Source organism: Blennius ocellaris (assembly GCF_963422515.1).
Source record: "Blennius ocellaris genome assembly, chromosome: 5".
NCBI classification, from domain to species: Eukaryota; Metazoa; Chordata; class Actinopteri; order Blenniiformes; family Blenniidae; genus Blennius; species Blennius ocellaris.
In genome coordinates, this window is record NC_137654.1 from 22,362,915 (window position 1) to 22,382,594 (window position 19,680).

Consider the following 19,680-nt stretch of genomic DNA (forward strand, 5'->3'; position numbering starts at 1 on the left):
AAATGTTTATTTATGCATTTGGTTCACTTTGACCTTATAGTGCCCTGTTACCTGTAGCCAGTCATCTCACCCACAGTTCATTTTACCACCTGAACCTCCATTTGTCTCAGGAAGTGACGATCTATGTGAAGAAAGGAAAGAAATTTTTTTTTTAAAAAGACAGACTGAGGCGTCGAATTAGCCAAATCAGCTAGTTTGTTGGACAGTATGGACAGATAAAACAGCAGCGAGCTAGCGTTCATTACTTTCTTTCTATTTTTTAAACTGATGTAAAATATGCTGTGCAGAGGCACGACGGGATCGGGGGGGGTCGTCCGACTTGAGCCGTTTCTTGAGCAGATTATGAAGTCCAGAGATGATTCGCTGCTAAAACACGTGGAGGCCACGCCGCTCACTCCGTTAACCTCAACCGCCACAAGTCTGATGTGCTGACTTAAAAGTATATTAAAAAAAAAAAAAACAATAACAACAACAACATCACACAACTAAGTAAACAAAGTGTGACAGTGTTTGAGAGTTTGACCAGAAGCACATTTCCGTCGCCGCGTGGGCAAAGTTATACCTCGGTCCTCCTCTATTGAGAGTTATTTCCCCCCCCCCAGACATTTAGGTGCGTGGTCACCGCCAGACTAAAAAAAAATCATCACGCGACGCGACTTCACTTTGAATTTCTTTCCTATTTCTAACGCGGGCAGATTGGCATTATTCCCTGAAGGAATAAAGGCTTTTAGGAAGCCCTGGGTATGCAAATTGAGGTCGAACACACCTGTCAGGGAAAAAAAAACAGAAAAGAAAAGAAAGGAAAAAAAGATTAATATATTGTTTAGATTTTTGGGGTTATATCCAGTTCTCCTGGGAGGGGGGGGAAGGGGGGTCAAAAAAAGGTGGAAAAAGGTGCAATATTGAAGATAATCAGTAACAGTGATTTTACTGAGATGAGAGGTTACTCTTCTGTCGAGCTGTAAAAAGAAAAAAACGATATCCCACGCAGCATTGTAGCCAATTTCAATGTTGTCTGTCGTTCAATCCTGATCTTTTATCGCTGACCTCACACTGATCTGGAACTGGCACGAAGGAAAATGGGACCTCGCAGAAAATTTTAGACTTAATGTTGCACGTCTTTTTCTTCTAAATGGTGATTTTCTTTTTCTTTTCTTTTTTTTTTTTGGGGGGGGGGGGGGGGGGGTTCATTTATTTATTGTTTTTTTGTGAAGCAAGCGTTCAGTGAGTTTCAAAAAAAAGGGCACCCAGAGCTCACACAGTGCATCTTTTACTGACAACGTCAATGCAGCAACGCCGGATGCAGACAAAAAAAAAAAAAAGGAAAACTCTCCTCCTCGGTTACCGTCCGTCTGTATCGTCTCCTCTTGACCTCAGCGGCTTCAGACCCTGAATCACGTCTCCGCCCTGTTTCATTCACACACCGCGTCTGGGAAACGAAACAAACACACTGTTTGAAAAGAAGCAAGAGACAATCTTTTGAAAAAGATGTAAATCACATCACAGTTTACTCTCCCAGCTGTCTGCTATGGTGTGTGTGTGCGCTTGTGTATGTGCATGTGTGTGTGCGTGTGCGTGGTTTCAGGACACACACGAGTTACTCCAAGCAGATCTAGAGCACAGTCTCACAACTTTTAATGGTGAGTCACTCGGCACAAAAAAAACAAAAACAGTTGTGTAAGCATCTGTATTTGATTTCTTTCGGTCCTTTACTCTCTCTCTTTTTTTTTCTTTTTTTTTGACGAAAAGACGAAAGTGGTAGCTCTTGACTGTGTTGTTTTTCTGTGTGTGCGTGTGTGTGTGCGTGTGTGGAGTGACCCAGTTTGTACAACATCAATCTGTGAAGGTTTTAATTGAGTCGGCTGAAAACATTCCAAACAATGACAATGACTCTTCATGCAGCCCCCCCAAAAAGGGGTTCGCACCTTATCGATTTGTCAAAGTTTTAAGAGAGATATATTTCTGTATTTTATCACAAATGTTATCAGATGTGTCATCACTCTTTATTTCACCGGCACCCAAGCGGTTTTTTTGTTTTGTTTTTCTCTCGCGCGTGTCCAAAATGACCGTCGTAACATTCCGTCACCGCCTCATTGACTTTGGGCCGCGTTACACTGAAATTCTATTATCTATTGCAAGTTTTGGAAGCACTTTATAGCTCAGGATTTAAGGCGACATGGTGGTGGTTTGAGTGTGTCTTTACCTCATCTGGAATATCCGCTTCAGTTCGAACACACGGAGAACTGATTACCAATAACAACAACAAAAAAGGACAATTTCGACACAACTCACAAATCAGAGGCAGTTTCCATCAAGGAAAAAGTAACAAACATGTTCTTTTCTTTTATTGTTATTTATTTATTTATCAGAGCTCAGACGGAGCTCATCAGTGCACATTGTCCATCTGATGGGGGTGTTTCGTAACTGGCTCAGAGAAGAAACGCTTTTATTGTGGAAAATGTGTCCAGACGAGCTGATGTGAGCAGACAGCGTGAAATCCACGATGTCAAACAGTGATTTCTGTCACTCGGCGAGGCAGAAAATATGACATGCGAGTGTGGCCAAAAAGAAACTCAGTGAGAGAGACAGAGAGTGTTATGGCAAAATCACAACACTGCCATTAATGGAGTGAAACATCTCTTTCGGAAGCTTGTTCCAATAGCAACAATGATAACCAAGAAGTAAGAAAAAGAACCAGTTGTCTGGTTTTCCTGCGTGAAAGAGCAGATCCTGGTCAAAAGTAACGTCAGTGTGACTTTATGGTCAAAGAATATGTCTGTAAAGTGTTTGAGGCCAAAATCTAATTACCTCTGTTTTGGGTTTTTGTTTTTTAAATGTGATGCCAAAAAGTGCTGCTCATCCAGGCAGTTACGTTTTTAAAACAAAGTTAGGCTTTTACCAACTGATCGGACTCACAGGCTTCCGTAGATAAATAGATCTGCCTGCCATGCGTATAAGACTGGATGTTGATGCAGCAGTTACAAACCTGCCTCAGGTCCTTCTTTAGACAAAAACAACCCAATATATATCTAAATGAACGGATTTTAACCTGTACAAATGATCGTGTCTCAGTGAGTCACCAGAAAGTGCAAATGTCCCTAATTCCGATTGGTTAAATAGATGTAAATGGGGATCTTCTCAAAATTGGTGCCACTCAATATAACATAATTTTTTCCACATAGGGAATTCCACTTTATGAGCTTTCTGTAATAAACCGTATAGGAGTTGAGGTAATGAAAAAGCCAAGTCTTGTACAAATCCCTCCATAGTCATTTCATCTCCAAACTCTCCTCATGAGATCTGAGCAAAATTTAAGTGACGTCAGAGAAAGAAACCATTCAGACTATTCTGTATTTATGCTCGATATTCTTGCCGCCGTCCTCCTGATCTGACGTTATGAAACACCCCTCTGGACTCGAACCGACGTTTAGGGTTTTTTTTTTTTTTTTTTCCCCCAATAGTTGTACGCTGGACCCGAGTCCTCACTCGCTCGTCTTCCTCGTCTCCTCGTCGCTGCCATAGCAGATCGTCCACACGTCGTCACACCCAGGTGTTTGCTTGCAGTTCCGTACCCGTCTTTAGTCTTCGCTGAGCGACTTTTTTAGCTGTGTGCTGGAGTTACTGTGATCAATGACAACCACTTGTTGTCATGTTGTTGTTTTTTTTTCTTTTTTGTTTGTTTGTTTTGTTTTTGTTTTAATTTCCCTTAATGATGCCCAATGGATTTTCTCTTTGTATTGACTGGAAAAAAAAATGTAATCTATTGGTGTTGATTAAAAATGCCCTGGTAGCTTGTGGATTGCTAAAGTGGTCAGATAAATGTACTGTATAGCTGTACAAAGAGTGATAAAAGATGTTTTGAACATTTTCTTTTTTTTTTCTTTCTCCTGTGGGTACAGCACTGTTTAAAAAAAAAAAAAAAAAAAAAAATCTAAGTGGTTTTAGCCCTTGCCTGTTTTAACTTATCATTTGGTGGTGGTCTGTATTACTTCTATTGTTATTTATATGATTTCAGTTGTTGCCTCTCTTGCACCGATAAGAGACTGTAGCTCTGTGCAGAGAGTCGTACTGTAAACCTGTGTGAAGCTTTGTATTTCTCCCCTCTGGTTTTTGGACTCAGTGAAAGTGTGATGTTTACATGTACAGTTTTTCAGAATACTTTTCTTTGCATTTTTATTCAGGCGATTTTTCTTTCCCTTGCTTTTTTTTTTCTTTCTTTCCTTTTTCCACCTATTCTGCCTGATCTGTGTACACCTAGCCCAGATAAGAGTTCCCTTTTGTTGTTGTTTTCTTTGTTTTTTTCCCATTGCATCGAGTGCAGACGTGACCTCGCGGGCCGATGACCCGGCCACAAGGTCAAGAGCGCCGTGACGACATGGCCGCGGTCAGCTCGGTGTTGTGGTGGCTTCCAGCATTAAAAAAAAAAAAAAAAGGAAATATTAAGTAAACGGGAGCGTCAACAACTCCTCAAAGTGGACCAGCAAACGTTGATTAGGGATCAAGGCGACTGTAGCCCAGATGTTCTGAAATACTACGGTGGCCTAAGTGGAGCAGGTACATTTATGATACCACATTAAGTGCTTGTAATCTTTTAGGATCCCGGCGGCCGTGTTGTCAGGGAAAACTCTTTGTTCTTAACCTGACTGGTGCCCCGAAAGGTACACTTTGACCTGTTGTAATATCTCCTCACGAGCATAAAAGCCATTCCCCTCTCCTGGCCTTCTAAGGGGAACCCATAAACCTCAGGAAATACTGAATCTCCAAGTTTAGTTTTTATCCTCTGATTACTTCTGAAATGAGATTTAAGTCTCTTAACGAAAACCATTAACATTTATATGAGATGTCTATTGTTTTGTACATTTATCATTGTGATTTAAAAGTGGAGCTTTTTTCCAGTACCTGTGACTTAATATTTTGACTTTTTTTTTTTGAGTGTTTATAGGTATGAATATTTATTATTATATGTGAAACTACAAAAAGTCAAAAGAAAAAGGTTGAACCTGTTTCATTTGTATGTTTCATGAAAAACTGTCCAGGTGAGATTCTCTCTGCCTCTTACATATCACTAATGAGGGACCTGTGTTTGTTTGGAAAATAGCGCTTTTTCAGTGTTGCATCAACGCTATGAAAAAAAAAAAAAAACACCAGTGGTTTACCAACAGCAGAGTTGCAAAGCTCTCCTCTTCTCCTGAGATGTCAGTAATTGAATAAAATAGTGCGATGAGCTATCAAACTGAAACCTGGCTCTTGGTGTCTTCATTTATTTTTGTCCTTTTCTGTACAACAAAGCTGCAAAACAGAAGCGGGTGAGGGAAAGTAATCAACTCTTTGTTTCAGAGGTGGTCGTAGGATGATTGGTCACTTTAAAGGTATCAAATAAATTAATGTGACTGATTGAGTTTATTGTCAAGGCAAAATATTAAAGAAAATGTATAATAAGTCAATAATGTAGCTATTAAAACTCCCTCAGGTCTTTGTGGGGAAGGTGTTTGGTCAGGTGCATAATATTGAAGTGACCAGAACTGCTTCACCCGGTTATTTTTGTCTGTGTTCAATCAAGTCGTCCACTAGGGGGCAGCAAATTTATAGAAAACAATGACGGCAATGAAGAAGTGAGCCTTTACAACGCCTGAAAACACAAACACAAGCACGCATGCGCACACAAACACGCACGGGCACACACATTTTTATTTATGTCAAAATTCTTGTTTCTGCGTAAATTTCCACCCTATAGTTTGTCTTGTGTTTATCATTTGTCTATCTGTCATATTTGACACTGTTGGGAATTTGTCTCAAGGTTATTTGTTGTGCGTCAAGCCTTTTTATCCCCTTGCCATTTACTCTATTTTCACTTCTTCCTTTTACTTTGAGTTTCTTTTTCTTTTCTTTTCTTTTTTGTTGTTGTCCACTGTGGTCATTTTGTGACTCATTTTGTTTGTTAATTAGCATCTTTCTGTACTCATTTGGATGTTTTATTTCACATTGTGTATCTAATCTAATCCTCTGGGTTCCCTGGGTCTCTGTGGTAGATCCATTCACTAATCCTCTCATTGTATTTACACATTAATTAATCCTATTTAATTTTTCATAAGCATCACCAGTGGTGACAATTTTGGATTGCATAGTGTTTGACTCAGAAAGCATGCATGCTATCCTGGAGGTACTTGTGGGTGTTTATTAGGATCCTCTTTAGCAGCAGTGGAACAGCTGCTACAGTTGTCCTGTACAGTGTTGTGACCTGTTTCAGTCGCACGCAAACACCAGCCGAGCGACAAGACAACCTGCTGGACCTCCAGTGGAGGCAGGCTGTGGGGTTCAGTGTTCCCAAGGACACTTCGGCACATGAGGCGGAATCAAGGGCGTCGAACCACTGACCTTAAAGTGAAAGCACGCCATACTCTGCTGCTTTTTCACTGCAATCTGTCACTGATGGGACAAGTAAAGGCTCGCATTGCATCGTATCGCAGCGTAGCGTATCGCAGCGTAGCGTATCGCAGCGCATCGTATCATACCGTATCGCATCGCAGCGTATTGTATAGCATCACATCGCATCGTATCGCAACGTATCGTACTGCAGCGTATCGTACTGCAGCGTATCGTACTGCAGCGTATCGTACTGCAGCGTATCGCACAGTAGCATATTGCACAGTAGTGTATTGTATCGCATCGCTGCGCAGCGTACCGCATCATATCGTATCGCAACATATCGTATCGCAACGTATCAAATTGCAGCGTATCGAACTGTAGTGCATCGTATCGCACCGCAGCGTATCGTATCGTATCACAACGTATCATATCATATTGTATCGCATCACAGCACATCGTACCGCAACGTATCATATCGCATCGCATCACATCGCAGCGTATCGTATCGTATCACAGCGTATCGCAGCACATCGCAGCGTATCGTATTGTATCGCAACGTATCGCAACATATCACAACGTATCGTATCACATCACATCGTGTTGTATCGCAGCGTACCATATCATATTTCTGAACAAATATGTGGTTATACTTGGATATCTGCATGTTTACTTTTCAAAATGATCCAAAAAAAGATATTATATTATAACTATTCACTGATTTAAATCATTCAACCATAAAATCAACTATGCACGATCCGGCTACAGTCATATTACTTATCATATACGATACACATGGAGGTGTCAGTTATCGTAACGCAGCCAAATAAGTGGTTTTCAGACAACATGTTTCAGGTTGATGCACTTTAATGTGTTTCTCAAATATGAGGGAACATAAGAATGACAAAGTTCATATAATAATTCAAATTCATGTTAGTATTGATCATTTCAAACAAATAAATGTTACAAATATTTTTTATATTATACATACATAATGAGCAAAACAAACCATACATTCTGTCCACTCTTCTTAATTAAAACTGACCCGAGGTGTCGGTTTCAAGACCGTCAGTGACCTGCAGCATAAAACACTGAAATACCCCTCACAGAGGTTTAACTGAGGACTTTAATGTTGAAACAGTCGTAATAAAAGTGAGGAAAAGTTGCCTGATACACATGCATCATTTACACATGCATAATAATAATTAAAAATAAATAAATTCTGCACACTCATCACGCTTGTTTGACCTAATTTGTACTTGGCGTATCATTTCAGCTGGCCACAGTGTCGATGGATATTTTCCTTGGGTTTGTGTTCTCCTGTCGGGTTTCACAGCTGCTGCGAGAAACAGATTCTCATGTGAAACGGGACACAACGTTCCCACAGAGAGGAAACATGGCGACACTGGCCTCTTTATTGGTTCGTGTGTTTGTTTTTGTCCGAAGCTTAAAAAAAAAGAATACATTTTTTTTTTCAGTTTACAAACAGTGCCGTTGTGAATTTACACTATTCTCACTCATCATGGGGAAATAAAAATGTATCAATACCATTGATAGCAAGTACACGGAATTGTGTGTGTCAATACTACTTAAAATGCTCACATCGTTCCACAATTGCTCTGTTAAAGTGAAAGTCAGTGTTAGAATGTGTGTGAAATGCAGGCTGCTGGTCGATCGCAGCTCCAACTGTGAGGAAGTGAGGATCAGATGGAATCACAGCTTTTGAACTTGTTTCACTTTCTCGTCGTTATTATACACTGACATCCTTTCAACACTTAAGTGCCTTGCTTCTTTCAATCAACAGCTTCTCACCAATACCGAGGGGTCCAAACACAACCATTAAAAAAAAAAAAAAAATGCAATGTAATTTCACCTCATCAAAGACAAGTGTTGCTGCCAGTGAGCAAAAATGGCAAGAAGCAAAGTAAAGCAAGCAAGAAAACTACACAATCTTTACACACACACACTCGTACACAGGAAGAACATGCAAGCGATACTCCCCTTTTGAAAAACACTGAAAGACAAAGTTAAACACTGACTTGAGTAAAGTATTCACTCACAGTCTGAATGTAGTACAAGCTGCTGCTCAGTGCAGGAAGCAAATCATATTAAAAGATCAAATGATTAAAAGAAACAATACTCATTGAGATTCAAACTGATCTGCTGACTGTGAAACACCCGATCATTATTGTCGTTGTGCAAAAAAGTTCCTCATGTTGCAGGTGGATTCAAAACGGTTAATTTAAATGAACCAATTAAGTGATTAAAAAAAACTTTATGGAAGTGCATTATCTTAACAAATATAAGCGTTTTTGTTTGTTTCACAAGCTGATTGTCAACATTTCTAACATCATGCACCCATTTGTAATGATAAGTTTGTTATTACCAACAGTTTGAACGTTTATTTATTTATTTTCAAACTGAGCTCCATGGATGTTTGTCACTTTTGTGGAGAAACATTCAGCTGCCGGTGCTTGGCAGGAAAGAAAATGTGGGAAAGGTAACATCTGATGTTGTCTGTGAACTTCTGCTTTCCTGGTAAATAGGTAGAAGGTGAAAAAAAAAAAAAAGAAAGAAAAAAAATCCCCGAACGAGCAAAGTTAAAAGTCTCTCGAGCTCTGAGAAATTTCACCTGATATAACTACAATGAACTTGATAACGGAGAGTCCAGCTTGCCAAAAGGACTTTGGCAGTGTGGGGGGGCCCCTTTTCCTGTGTCGACACGTGGAGGGACGCTGGAGGTTCACGTTCTTCGCTCATGCTGCCGATCAAATATAGATCAGAAACCGGATGACACCCGTCACCCTGTAAACACTACGAACCCCTTCGTCTGAGAGGTCACAGCAGGCAGAGCGTCGGCTGTATTTCACTTCTTTAATTACACACACTGCCGGGATTTGTACATCCCATGAAAGAAAAAAAGAATTGAATTAAGACCAACAACTGACTCATGCTGCATTTGCCCCAGATTTCACATTGACGTAACTCTGAGCACGGCGATGTGCAGGAGGGCTTTCTGCAGCCATGCCAACGTTTCCAATGACCCGCCGGCGTTTGCAGCAGATCCTGCAACGGAGAAATGACTCTGATGACACAAATTGTTTCATCAGGCATGACGAGAAGCATGATTAAATGTTTATCTTTGTCGAGTAGCTGTCAGAAGTCACAATAACAAGTGTCACTTTATAGAATCTCTGTGTGAAAGCTGGAGCGATGTTGTGGTGTGTACAACAACAACAACAACAACAAAAAAAGAATGCAGCTTCCATGTTATTTTCAGACCTCTTTAGCAGTATCAATAATATAATTGAAGAAACGTTGATAGTGGAAATATATGCTGCTTTCATTGTAATACACAGGATGTTTCATATCACAGCAAGGGGCTAAATGACTAATTTAAAACTGTATGTAACTTTGTGTAAATGGAGAATTTGAGGGTTTTTTGATCATTTCAAAAATGATCAAATCTGACTTTCTGTTTGAGGCCTGAACAACGAAATCGTCAAACGTAACGGCAAACATTTTTGCACTTAATCTGATCTGTGAGAGAAAATAATTACACAAGCACATTTGATTGCATCTTCCAGGTTTAATGTCGCAGCTTTGGCCTCTCGGGAAAATCACCTGTCAGATGTGTTTGTGCAGCGACTTTCTGGGAACGAAGGATTCAAGTTTTTACTGGATTCAGAAGCACCTTTTACTTTATCTTCTTCTCTTTTCTGAAGCCTGCTCCGGGGGTTGTTGTGCTGCCGGCCCTCCACTCACTCCCCCGTGTCAACTTTGTACAGGGAAACCCACATTAGCCTCTGCGGTGCTGGAAAACGACCCTGCAGAAGGGGAGATTCCCGTGTCAGATGCTCTCAGCTGGTGACACTTTTAGGCCTGACCGCCTCTCTGATACGACGCCAGGAATAGTGCGGGCGGCGCAGACGACAGACCAGACTTTATTTTAAGTGAACCGAATCGCTTGAAGGTCTGCCCACCATGTAAATCACATCCTGGCTGCGGTCGATGCCAAAATCCCAACGCCAATGTCCGACGCCGCTGATCCCAGCGTTCCCTGAGGCGGCCGGGAGCTGTTTGACATTTCTGTTTAAACAGATCGATTATCTTTCATCAGGTCAGGACCGACGCCAGACTTTGTTCAGTCTATTCTTAGTGTGCACATTGCAAAATATTCCCTCCCTCTAATTTCATGGAACAAAAAAAAAAGAAAAGTTCAGAGAATTTGCACATTTATTGACTGATTTAAAGTTCATCACACAAAAATGAACAGGAAGTTCAAGGCTTCAAAATAAATATAAATTCTAGACTAGACTAAACTAAACTAAACTAAACTAAACTAAACTAAGTTAAGCTAAGCTAAGCTAAGCTAAGTTAAGCTAAGCTAAGATAAAATAAGCTAAGCTAAGCTAAATTAAACTAAACTAAACTAAACTAAACTAAACTAAACTAAACTAAACTAAGCTAAGTTAAGCTAAGCTAAGCTAAATTAAACTAAACTAAACTAAACTAAGCTCAGTTAAGCTAAGCGAAGCTAAGATAAAATAAGCTAAGCTAAACTAAATTAAACTAAACTAAACTAAACTAACCTAAACTAAACTAAACATTTTAGGGATTGCTTTTTAAAGAACCATGCATGTTATTTTAGTCATAATCATTTTAACTGTTTGAACATATATTTTTTTCCAATGACTTTGATTTTTTTTGTTCTCCTTGTGTTTGATAAACTAGAAGAGGAAACTAGTTGGATGCATTTGTCACCTTTGCTTGCAGCATTTTATAGACACAAAATTAAAGCAAAGTGGCACAGTTCTAAACCAATGCCTCAATGGCCTAAAAGGCCTTGGGGAATGTTAAACGTGACGGGGCGTTCGATCGGGGCGTTTGAAAACATTTCCACGATACATCAGCAACATGTGCCAGACTTTATCTGCCTGCTGCTTCAGATACTGTGGTGACAGGCTCTGCAGCAGCAGGTGGTGACGGTAGCCGGGGAGCGACCGCTGTTCCACTTTCTGTGACTTTATTTAAACGAAAAACGTGCTCACGTGACGGAGGAAGCCTGAATTAACCGGCTCCAGACACTTGACCCCACAGCAACCAGAAAAACACAGAATCCTCCAATACATCCGAACCTCAAAGGGTAGTATTGTGTGACATGTTATGAAAATATAGAGAGAATAGTTTTAAATAAATAAAAACATTTGGACATTCTGACTGGAGCTCTTTTGATGGTGTGGTTGTAGCTGAATAATGTATTTATTCGATTGCATTTTATACAATATATGGATACAAAGATGCATACTCACATTTTTTTAATTGCAAAAAAAAGTTTTATTTGTATAAATGCTCATTTATTAAGATATATGATAGTTTAAAATATATGATTGTTTCCATGTACCAGGCAGCTGCACTGTTTTGCATCCATTTTGTTCAGTAGATTTTATTTTTTCATATCCTGCTCTAGGTTTAACTCATGTGTCTATTTTGGCTTCTGGATGTTCCATTATTGATGCTATGACGATTATAACTAGTTATGTCTAGATAAGATCAAATCTTTACAAAAATATAATGTAAAATGCACAAAGTGATGCAAATGACCACAGATTGAATAAAAGTATAAAATTAACACATAAAACTACAAACGACCATTGAGATGCAAAATTACCTCGGGCAGATAAAGGATAGTTTTCTAAAGGTTAAAGAAAATGAACACAAAATGAATGTTAATAGATGTGGAATAATGGAGACAAACCAGTTAAGAGAAGGAAACTAAAACAGAAAAAGGACAAACCACATCAGGGTTATATATACAACTGTGCAGAACGACCAGGACATGGTTCCATTTGAAGTACAGCAACTCTTTGTTTCTCTTGAGGATGTTGGGGGGTAGAAAATATGAAAGAGAGGTGGCGTGATCAAATATGTATTTTAATAAGCTTGTCTGTTCTTGAAAACGGCAGGACCACTGATCCTGCTCCACATGCAGCAGCGCCCTAAACCGAGACCGCTGTCCTTCCTCCACCTCCTTTCTGTGCAATGAATTTTAATCGCATTCCAACACTGAATAGTTTTTAAATGCACCTCTTAATTTATCGTCTTGACTTCCAACTCTTTCGTGTCGGTTTGTTTTTCCCAGAACCACCTGTGACCTACATTCAAGTCATTCTATAAGCGGAATTAACACCTGGATTAATCATTTATAATCATATAAAAGTTAAAACGGATTACATGTGATCAGCGCGTCAGTGTTTCCACGCCGAGTTATGAAACTGCTGGTCTGCTGTGAATGAGCGAGGGCGAGTTAAGGACGGTGTCACGTCAACTTTCTTTGGGAGTCACAGATGCACAAGAGTTGAACGGAAGCATTTTATTGTCAACGTCATTACAGTGTCAAAGTCATAAAAAGAAATTCACGAAGGGAAAAAAAAAAAAACTTTACATATGTTTGTTTTTCAAACGTTTGGTCGTAATAAAAAGAGAATATACACAAGCAACAAAGTTAAAAGCAAACTGTGTTATAGCTAAAAGGTGAATCCACCTTCATCTCTGCCATCATGTTCTCCATCTCCGGCATAGGACTATGTGAGTGAGGGCAAAATGAAGGTGGGGGGTGGGGGTGAGGGCGGAGGGGCTAGGAGGTGGCCGGTGGAGGAGTCGCCACCGCTTCAGACTTCCCGCCGTCACTGCTCTCGCTGGCCTGTCGCTTCAGGACCATTTCCCTGGCGATGCAGGTCACTTGACCGTTGGCCACGGTGTAGGTTCCGTTCCTGCAACGCAGAGGAAAGTCGCAGGTTAAAACCCCCGCCGGAAAGTCAAAACTAAAAACACACACCCGACTTCGGTCTTGTTTGTCTTTAAAATGACGGGAAGCTCACTTTTCAGATCCATTCTGCACGCCGGGCTGGTTCTGCTTCGCGAAGAAAAACGATGTCCACCAGTGACCAGAGTCCTGCCTGGGAAGTCCTGCAAAGAACAAACATTAAATTCACTGTCTTCTTCAAAAATGAATGAATTTTTTTTAAAGTAGCCTTTTGTGCTTACCTGGATGGTGTGGAATGACCTCGCCTGTGTACTCAGCACTGCCACATGAGCTGTTACTGGAGGTAGACCCAATGCGCCCTGGAGGTAGGAGAGTTCCTTTTTAAAAATGCTAGTAATAATTGATGGGTTCACACAGAAGGATAGAAGACACTTCCCAAAGGATTCTGTTTTCTGTTGTCTGAATAAAAAAGAATAATTTCACTCACTTCTGTAGTAATCGTGGGTGGCGATAAGGGAGCCACTGGATGGAATTGCTGCCATTTTCTCCGACCTTGGGTGGAAAAACCGCTCACCGATGGGAAATAGTGACCTAAAAGAAAAACACAAGTGAGAAAAAAAAAATGTATTACCCCATTTATCTTGCAAGCAGTGCTTTAAAACACACAGCTCATGGTGGCATAAGCACATCTGGAATGACAGGGCAAGTCACTCAATATCCCTTCCTGGGAAGCTTCCAGGCTCCATTCATGCTTCTCAGCTTACGCCTTTGCTGATTGAGCGATGAAGCAGCTGCTGGTTTCCAGTGACTGGAATCATGAGAATGTTGTGGGGTAGTAGGTCGATATGTTCTGCACAGGTCATGTCCATGTGCTGGCTGCATGACCAAAGCAGTGCCTGGCAGGGGATTGGTCAGTTTTTTTTTCTAGGGCAGCACGTGTTTGCATTGCTGGTAGACATTCCATACATTATGAACTATGTGGAAACTTAACAATTTGGTGGAAACTTAACATTTTGAACGCACACACATAAAAGAGTGTTTGAAACGGCTTGAATTTGTTGAAAGTCTTGGGAACCAGATGAAGGACTCCAGCTTAACTCCAGGTGAGCAGTAGGCAGATGGCTTTGGGGATTGACTTGTCTGGACTCCACAGCCCAGATAAACACAACAGCTGATGTACAAACACTCTACCTATACAGTAAACAGATTGCACCTCATCAACCAGTTGAGTTTGCCTGTATATGCTGATAAAACCTAACAACGCCTGAGCTTTGTGGCGCGTGTGGCCTTTAAATCACATGCTGCAAAGAGATGGACACTTCTACCTTCTTCCTTCCTGCAGACTGTCATTCTGCCATGCAGACGCATTAAAACCACCACGGAACAGTTTATGTTTAAATATGCATGTGAAGAGTTTAACTGAAGGGTTTAATTTAAACTCACCTTAGGAGCAAGATGACGCTGCTGTCATGCGGTTGTAAGGTGCGGATGGCTGGAAGTAGTTGAGGTACTAGTTGTTACTGTGGCCCATTTGCAGACGAGACTCCGGATACTGCCCGTCTCGGTCGCTGTGCGGCTGCTGTAACTGACCTCTGCTGGGACAGGAGCCGCTTTTATACTCGCCACAGCCAGGCGGCCTCGACGCGTGCTGCTGTCGAAGCACGGGGCAGGGGGGCGGGGCCTATACGGCTCGAGGACACAAAGAACGTGCGATTTGGACCGTGCGTCTGTTCCAGAGGCCGCGAGAGGCTTTAGCTCACCTGCTCATAGCGACAGGGTGACTAATCTGCGAGTTTAACGGAGGCTTATATACACGTCAAGTGTGTTTTTACTCGTAAAATTGGTTGTAAAGTAAGGGCTTTGATTAAGTACGATCACGACTTAGACGTGTCTTGACGTTTAAATGACGTTCGACTCCCGAGTGACGAAACAATAAAGTGATTAAGTGTTTTGATCAAATGAAAATTTTTTTTGGCTTTTACGTACTATAAAATAATCGTTTATTGTTCTTACCATGCATGCATCTTGTATTTATACTTTGCGTGGAAATTGCTATGTATCTTTCCCTGGTGGTCTAGTGGTTAGGATTCGGCGCTCTCACCGCCGCGGCCCGGGTTCGATTCCCGGTCAGGGAACTTCCTTTTCTTTAAAATACATTTTTTCCTTCAAAGTTATAAGCAGATGTTTTTTGTTGCTTAGTTTCACATACTTGTACATCAGCATTTCTTTCGCAAAATGTAACTTTGCTCTAACGGTGAGAAATACATTTTCTCACAAACGCCTTTTCCAAACTCCAAACTAAACATCATTCCATTAGTATTTGGGATGAGCAAATCTTTGAAATGTTCCATGAAGCAATGCAGCTCCTAAGTCAATAAAAGTGGATTTTCCAAACATGAACTAAAGTTGAATCCAGCTCGTCTCATGAACAAAAGCTGTGAGAAGTGAATCCTATAGCGCCACCCTCAGGTTCGAATGAAAACAGGCTCTCGTGTTTGTGTGTGGTCAAACAAGAAAATAAATTGAACACGCACATATTGACCGACACAGACATGCATACACACGTCTTGAAGTAAAAAAAACCAAAACAATATGGTATTTGAGTTTCTTTTCATATATCTCTGTGAAATCCTATTTTGATAATAAATAGAAACCGAGTCTGGATTTTAAAAAGTCTGAAGTTTTTTTGAAAGACATTTTTAAAACTAGATGGGGGACTATAAACTGCCACTCTATTCTGCTCATTCATAAACAAAACACTGCGTCTCATTCTATTGACTTTAATTGAAAAATCTTAATTTACAAAAACACTTCAGGTAATACATCTGATTTCACATGTTTGCTTTACTGTACTCAAACGTCGACATTGAATAACATCTCTGAAACATATTACATATTACAAGATTACAATTACATGTGGTGTCAAAATTAGTTCACATCAAAAACTTCATACATTCTAATGGACTTTGTGTGGGAATAAACAATCACAAACAGATATGTAACAGTCTGTCATAACTTTATGAGGTATGAAAACATTTATGCGTGACAACGGATCATATCACGTGCGTGAGGATCGCCTTTCGAACCCTCCCGTGTCTCCACTGTTGCTCTGGCTGCCAGTCATCCTTCCCTGCGGATCCAGAAGGGAAACGAAGTGATCAACACACAAACAGCGAGTGAAGTGTGTGCGATCTGTTGTCTCGACAGACTCACCTTCACATTTCCAACCATTTCCTCAAAAGACCTGAATGTGGAGGAAGGTCTAGAGAGAAATATGAAGGTACATTAAACTGGTTCCAGTCTGAAATACAGTGAATAATAAAAAAGAAAAAGAAAAGGAGTTGTAGTGACTTTACCTCATGGTGGGGACGCTTATGGTGTGATTCAGATGTCTGAGGAGGACCAAGAGGAGATTAAACATTCTTTAACATTTCAATGTTTCAGCAAAAACATAAAAAACAACATTTTAATCTGCACAATTGTCTTGGCTGAAATGTTGTTGTTGTTGTTGTTGTTGTTTAAATTCTAAATGATCAGAGCCTCAAAATATACTTTGAATAATTAGAAAGCAACCATGCAATGTTTTCAAAATGTATTTTTCATTTTGCAGCTGTGAGAAATGTTCCCAAAACATGACCATTTTTGTTTATTGTACCTAAAAAAAGACCCTTGAACCTGTAACTCACCAGGTACTTGTGCCAAATCAAACGTTCTGTTTACACAATCCACTGCATGGAGCCAAATTAAAATCCTTGTTTGGTTCATACCTGTAGTTTCAAACATTTATTTCACTAGAGCTTTTCCAGATCCCTCCTAAAAGTACCCTCAAGTACTTTTAAGTAATTGACTAATTACTTAAAAGGCAAAGAAGTCTTCCAGTCACAATTTAATAAAAATGTTGTGAATGGATCTGCAAGGATATAAAATAGCACAATAATACTTAAATCCCACGACCGTCATGCAAAAGTCTCTTATAAGCAACTTCGTTGGCTAATCTCTCTGTTTCAACTGTTTTTAAGGAACTTTATTTACACTTCCAAAGTTGAATCATTTTGTTCAAGACACACGTGCGTCTCAGCTTAGTCTCACCACTCACAGATCTTACCGTGGTGCGCTGGGAAGAGGCAGAGCTCTGTCGGGTTTGCGGCATGAAGATAAAGAGACACACACACACACACACACACACACACACACACACACACACACACACACACACACGCACACGCACACACAGATAAAGTCACACCAGCGTCTGTTTCCACAAGGACAATAACAACAGACTTATCAGCCACTGCTGTCGAGCACCAGATGCACCGCTGTGATTGGATTAAGGTTGTTTTCTGGCTGAACAAAAGTTAAAGACGGAAAGATTCCCAAGTTTTTTTCCAGCACGTTAATGGTGGCTTGAGTCGTCTAACTTTTTTGGGGTCTGCAGAATGTAATGTTTTTTTGTTTTTTTTTATTAAGCCACGGGTTAATGACCGAAAAGTCTAAATCTACCACCTTTAGCTGAATGTATCTTTAAGTTTTGGTTTATTCAGGATCATTTCAAAGATATTAGATAATACAGTTCAGTTTATTTGTTGAGTGGACTGAGTGATTGTTCACCTCATTTCCCCCAGTCTCCTGGTGATGGCCACGCCCACGCTGGACAGGGCAGCCGAAGTCACCTGGCCGGCTTGTGAAAGACCTTCCCGTGTTCTCACATATCTGCAAGCACAAAAAACAAAAACAAAGTGAGCCCAGCATCTGGATGAGGCCTGGATTACATAACAAGTGGCCGAATACGGCGGCCGTGAAGGTGTGACGTAGTAACGGTAAGCTCGGCCGCACATCATCTCTTCGTCACGCTTTCAAAGGAATGCTGCCGTTGCCTGATAATACTACGGCTCCTTCTGCTAAGTCGGGCTGTAAGGCTATTAACAGAGCACCGATCCTATTTGCCCCAGAAAATCCCATCACTTGTTTCTTAGGAGAGATTCCACTTTAACATGTGAGTACGTGGCAAGTCACTGGGGAAAGCCCTCCCGGACATGACATGTAGCACTTTGCTTTTTTTGTTGTTTTGTTGTTGGGTTTTTTTTGTTCTTCCCCTGGACGTGACGCGGAGTGACACTTACACGCCGGAGTGGCTGATGTCGTCCAGAGTGGCCGCCGCTGTGAGATATCTGAAAGGACAGAATGAGCACAGGTTGACGGATTATCACTCTGACTTAAGAGGGCAGCTACAATAGACATTAGTGTGCTTTTCACGGTTATGTAACCACGTTACGCTCAGACAATGCACAACAAAATGTTCTGCCACTGGGTGCCTCGAACCAGCTATTATTATGCAGCCATTACTGGGCATCCAGAAACATTTTCCTAACAATTTTTTGTGTCGCATGCACTTACGGAGTTGAAGTCTGAACATCTTGCCAACCTTTGGACAGGTTCTGCTTGATGTTACCGAGGGGACCGAGTCCCAGCTGCCTCCGGATTTCTGCTGCATATTTTTCTTTGGTCAAAAGTGCCTGCCTCAGAGTGTGAATTTCATCCTCGATCTAAGTGAAAGCACAAACAACAGTAATTTCTGTCGAATACAACTCCGAAACAGCATTAATGCTTCGTGGGAGCTCTCTACCTTTGCAAGTTCAAAACGTAGACTGTCCACGTCTTCATCTGTTAGATCGGCGGGCGAGTGTCCGTTCCCCGTCATCCCCGTGGAGTGGAAGTACGTGGACGAAGAAGCTCTGGTAAAGTCTGAAAACACATTTTGATGAAGTCATCAGGCAGAAAAGGCACATTAAAGTAACTGTTCATAAGCACTTATATCGACCACTCCTGACTGTGAATCTAGGATTCAAGATAATGACGAATTACAGTATTATTCCATTGATCAATCCAGATAAGAAGTAAGAACCAAACGTGGTTAATACAGTTTATATTGCATATTAGTAATAATAACCTGGGTATATAGTAAGTGTTTATGTTCCTGTGAACAGGGACAAATTACAGCAGAGTCAACATGAGCTAGGTAAGATAAGGTGACAACAAAGTTATGTAACAGAGAAAACAAAGCAAAAACACATAAATGCACTGAGCTCACATATTGAGAAAAAAAAACAGCTTGTAAATTAATAAGACTGAGAAACATTTTGGACATTAAAAAACAAAGAAAAACAGGAAAAAGTCTTTCATTTAGACAAACTTTCAAGTGAATCATCTGCAGGAATCACAAATGGATATTACACAACGGTAAATGACTTAAAAGCCTCGTAGTTTCGTGGGTAATATGTTGTTTCTGTTGTTACAGGATGAAAACATCGGAGCTGTCCTCGGTGCTGAAGCTAACGGGCTAACATGCTAACAGCTAACCGACCTGTTGCGCGAACAAACTGACGTCATCGAAACAAACTCGCCGTAAACACACAGAAAACACATGCGCGAGCGCAGGTCGTCGCAGTATTAATGTGACAGACGTTTTACCTTGTCGATTCATCGTGTCCACTTTCAACCTCGGTGCGTTTTGGACGAGCCAGTTTGCGCCAAAGCAAGTGTTCCCATCCGAG

At 40.8% G+C, this 19,680-nt stretch overlaps 2 protein-coding genes across 2 annotated transcripts; both read right to left on the bottom strand.

Annotated features, from left to right (window-relative positions):
- Positions 1-12,721: 12,721 nt before the first annotated feature.
- On the bottom strand, positions 12,722-14,709 carry LOC308130223 (pancreatic progenitor cell differentiation and proliferation factor B-like). Its single transcript, XM_080496452.1, has 5 exons — positions 14,573-14,709; positions 13,617-13,720; positions 13,411-13,488; positions 13,245-13,332; positions 12,722-13,136 (listed from the first exon to the last, which is right to left on the bottom strand). The coding sequence occupies exons 2-5, from the start codon at positions 13,669-13,671 to the stop codon at positions 13,001-13,003; spliced, it is 357 nt and encodes a 118-aa protein (XP_080352578.1). The 5' UTR covers positions 13,672-13,720; positions 14,573-14,709; the 3' UTR covers positions 12,722-13,000.
- Positions 14,710-15,995: 1,286 nt separating this feature from the next.
- LOC308130990 (tumor protein D54-like) lies at positions 15,996-18,828 on the bottom strand. Its single transcript, XM_080497541.1, has 8 exons — positions 18,753-18,828; positions 18,524-18,672; positions 18,250-18,297; positions 17,738-17,839; positions 17,235-17,261; positions 16,486-16,521; positions 16,343-16,391; positions 15,996-16,259 (listed from the first exon to the last, which is right to left on the bottom strand). The coding sequence occupies exons 1-8, from the start codon at positions 18,825-18,827 to the stop codon at positions 16,188-16,190; spliced, it is 558 nt and encodes a 185-aa protein (XP_080353667.1). The 5' UTR covers position 18,828; the 3' UTR covers positions 15,996-16,187.
- Between the last annotated feature and the right edge of the window lie 852 nt (positions 18,829-19,680).

Excerpts from the sequence above, each read along its gene's own strand:
- LOC308130223 (XM_080496452.1), bottom strand. The coding sequence starts at position 13,671 with ATGGCAGCAATTCCATCCAGTGGCTCCCTTATCGCCACCCACGATTAC. Across the intron at positions 13,489-13,616 it reads CACCCACGATTACTACAGAA|GGCGCATTGGGTCTACCTCC; the intron begins GTGAGTGAAATT and ends TCCTACCTCCAG. Across the intron at positions 13,137-13,244 it reads GTGCAGAATGGATCTGAAAA|GAACGGAACCTACACCGTGG; the intron begins GTGAGCTTCCCG and ends TCTGCGTTGCAG.
- LOC308130990 (XM_080497541.1), bottom strand. The coding sequence starts at position 18,827 with ATGACGGGGAACGGACACTCGCCCGCCGATCTAACAGATGAAGACGTG. Across the intron at positions 18,673-18,752 it reads TACGTTTTGAACTTGCAAAG|ATCGAGGATGAAATTCACAC; the intron begins GTAGAGAGCTCC and ends GCTTTCACTTAG. Across the intron at positions 16,260-16,342 it reads AAATGGTTGGAAATGTGAAG|GGAAGGATGACTGGCAGCCA; the intron begins GTGAGTCTGTCG and ends CTGGATCCGCAG.